The 3,402-nt window shown below is 53.9% G+C and overlaps 1 protein-coding gene across 1 annotated transcript; it reads left to right on the top strand.

The window, feature by feature from the left end:
• Window positions 1–72: 72 nt before the first annotated feature.
• On the top strand, window positions 73–833 carry LOC123042045 (FCS-Like Zinc finger 1). Its single transcript, XM_044464574.1, has one exon. The coding sequence runs from the start codon at window positions 188–190 to the stop codon at window positions 503–505; it is 318 nt and encodes a 105-aa protein (XP_044320509.1). The 5' UTR covers window positions 73–187; the 3' UTR covers window positions 506–833.
• Window positions 834–3,402: the final 2,569 nt, after the last annotated feature.

Below are 3,402 nucleotides of genomic sequence, written 5' to 3' on the forward strand. Positions count from 1 at the left end.
AAGCACCACGTCACGGCCTCGAACCCTCTTGTCCTCCACCCTCCCCGCGGGTTTATATGCCCGCCCCGTCCACCTCCTCTGAACCTCAGCTCAAGCGGAACCCGCACACCCTCGCTCTCTCCTTCTTCTTCTTCTTCTTCTCCCGAGCAAGAAGGAGGCTCTGCTCCGCGCAAGCAAGCTCTGCCTCATGGCCTGCGCCTTCTTCTTCGACGCGGAGCCGCTGGGCGAGCCCGGGCTGCGCCTGCACGGGCCGGAGCTGGAGCTGGACGCCTGCGCGCTCTGCACCAAGCCGCTGCAGAGCAACAGCGACATCTTCATGTACAAGGGGGACACCCCCTTCTGCAGCGAGGACTGCCGCTACGAGCAGATGCACTTTGACGCCGCCATGGCCAGGCAGCAGGCCAGCGCCAGGCGGAAGCAGCAGCAGCAGCAGGCCCAGGCGCAGCCCAGCGTGCCGGCGCCGGCGCCCGTGTCCGCCAAGGCCGACGTGTCCGTGGCGAGCTAGTTGCGCCGCGCCGCATCGGGTTAGCTGGTAGGAACTATGTACCCTTTTTGCCTTGGGTTGAAGGAGGAGGAGGATGCGGGATTCTTGGACGGCCAGTGTTTTTGCCCTGGCATCCGATGCCGATCGGTCCATCTTTTGATCTGCACAGGGCGGGCAATCTGAGCAGGATCACCGCGGTCTTCTGATTGGCCTCATTTTGGGGTTTGGGTTTGGGTATGAGAGGAGAGAGCAGGTGTGCAAGAGCACCGTCGCTGTGTAATTATGCAAGGCAATCGATGTAAAGTATTTCTCCAAATTTTGAAGGAAATCCGATCATGTTTATTATTCATTTGAGCGAGTATTTTGTTTTGAACCAGCAGATGTTTATTGGATGGTACAATTGATAATTCCTAGCCAGCAAAAATTTCTCATAACGACGAAAGATTGGCCGTCCGATTAGATTCAGAGGCACAATTGTTTTCACTTGCCAGTATTACAGCTCGTGCACGTAAGAACATCTAACGTCATAATCTGCCACAAAACAGCTAATGTATCTATTCTTCTCTTCATTATTTTTTTGCCGGGAGCTAGCGCATCCAATTTGATGCATTTTCCGGTAACCGAAAGCAGTTCGCCATGATTATGTTCTGTTAAGCAAAATGCTATTTGCTGTCTAATCTCTGATGAAGAATACTGAACCAGCTGGTCGGCCCCAGCAAATCATGTACTGAACCAGGTCTGTTAATCAGTTAAATACGAATACGAGGAAAACGAATCTCCAACGAACAAGCAAAACCCGATTTTCATTCAGCGAATCGAGTAAACAAAAGGCCAAGGTAGAGGAAATCAAATCAATCATGTACCATAAATTAAGTAAACAAAGGGCCAAGGTAACAGGAAATCAAATCAAACATGATACACACTTCAGGCCGAAGGTGGAGGAAATCAAATCAACCATGATACCCCAACCGGCCAATCCTCCGGCGTCACATTCGTCGAACGCCTCAATTATTTTACTGTTTTCTGTGCGCCTCGCGACTCAGCGCCGAGTCACTGAAAAGTACGGGAACATTTCCGCACGAAAGAAAACATGGGAATCGTCCGGGAGGGGTCGCGTCACGGCCGGGCTGGATGGTGTGGACGTGCAACGGCCCATGTGTCTGATCCCTACGAGGTGTAGACGGTGACTCAGCGCGTCTCGCGGGCCCCGCACGGAAAAACCAAACGCTTTTTATTCCCGCCACCCCAGTCCGCGGAGAACATCTGCGTGGACGCCGCATGCCTCCAGTGGAATATTTAAATTTCTGTGGCGCTCTTTTCACGGCTTATTATTCTGCACCGAAAGTCGGAAAATAAATGCATGTGTCATTGTAGTGGCAGTACAAGTAGTCGCTTGTAGTTTTTCACCGGCCGCCCGCTGCCAACCAATTGTGCGTCGCTCCTGTCCTCCCCCGGGGAAAACGAAATTCTAGAGCATCTCGCTCACGAGACGGGCTAGCTGCACTGTTGCGCGCTCCAATGAATGATTGCGTACGTACAACGCTTCACTGTGAAGCAGCCGCGTAAACAAAAGTGAGCGCGGATCTCGATGAGGCTGTCTCCCGGGACGAAACCTGCCCGCCTGACCGGCATTGCCCCGCACAAGGACCACCCAAAAGAAAATTACGGGTGAAGATTTTATGCCTGGCGCGCTGTTAGCCTCTCGCTTAACTTAAACAACCCAGATCTCACGAGCTCCGTCCTGCTCTATGAAGATTTTGTAGGAGTACAAAATGCCCATAGCTGATGCCGGTGTATGACTGGTTCGTGCGTTTGATTCGGTGTGTAGTATCGACAAGATCTGCACATGTGCACCCACCTCAACACTGTTCACAAGCTGCTGCCTGGCGGGCATGCACCACAACCCCCAAAGCTCGCCCATGGACCACGGCATCGTGCCATGGAGAAAAGAGCTGCACCTCGATTTCTTTTATTTTATTTTCTCGAAAGATCGCATATTGTAACGGGTGCGCACTGTTGGCCTATAATGTGTGCCTAACCACGTGGGCCACCTGGCCCGTATGTTGGCGAAAAGGCTGGCGTGCTAATTATGGGCCCTAATACGGTCCGCATTAGTTTATGCCAGTGGCCGCCTAGTGAGTAGATTTGATGCCCGCGATTCCGACTAGAGGGGCAAGAAATAATTCTTTCGCGCTTATATTATTGGAGCGAATATTTACTCAGATCTTTCGCCGAGAGAAAAGTAGAGCGAGTGTTTGTTCAGGCCAGGGGTACTTCAGTACTTGTACAGTATTTCCTTTCCAAGCAGTAGATGGCTCCAAGACTACGGGCGCTAGCACACAGGTTTGGGGGTACATGGAGGGCGACGTCTCTGGAGCGACCCTGTCCACGTTGCTATCGGTGGCCGGGACCCTGTCCACGTCGCCCGGACATAACATGTGTTAGACTATGTATAGCTTCTGTACTTATATACGTATTGTAACACATCCATTATATATAATGAGATAAGCCACTCCTAGAGGGTTGTGCTGGTTCCCCCAAAAACTTATTGTCTTACATGGTATCACGCTAGGTTACGATCGCTTCCGCTTTCAAACCCTAATACCCGCACCGCCGCCGCAGCCGCCGCCGCCTTCATCGCCGCCATGTCGAGCGCCGCCACCACCGGTTCCACTGCTGCGGGGTTCCTCCCGGCCTCCCTTGTGGCTCTGCTCAACCTCCCGCTCGATGTCGTCGCCGTTCCGGCTCCGATCGGGACCAGGAGCATCGGCTCCGTCTACTCCACGCCGCCGGCGCCCTCGCTTGGGCGCGACCTCGTGGTCCACACCGCGGCGCCGTCATCCGCTGCGGACTCCGCGGGCGTCGTCCCGCTGCTCCTGCCGCCAGCGGATCACACCGCCCCGCTGGCGGGGTTGGCG

Source organism: Triticum aestivum, chromosome 2B (assembly GCF_018294505.1).
Source record: "Triticum aestivum cultivar Chinese Spring chromosome 2B, IWGSC CS RefSeq v2.1, whole genome shotgun sequence".
NCBI lineage: Eukaryota > Viridiplantae > Streptophyta > Magnoliopsida > Poales > Poaceae > Triticum > Triticum aestivum.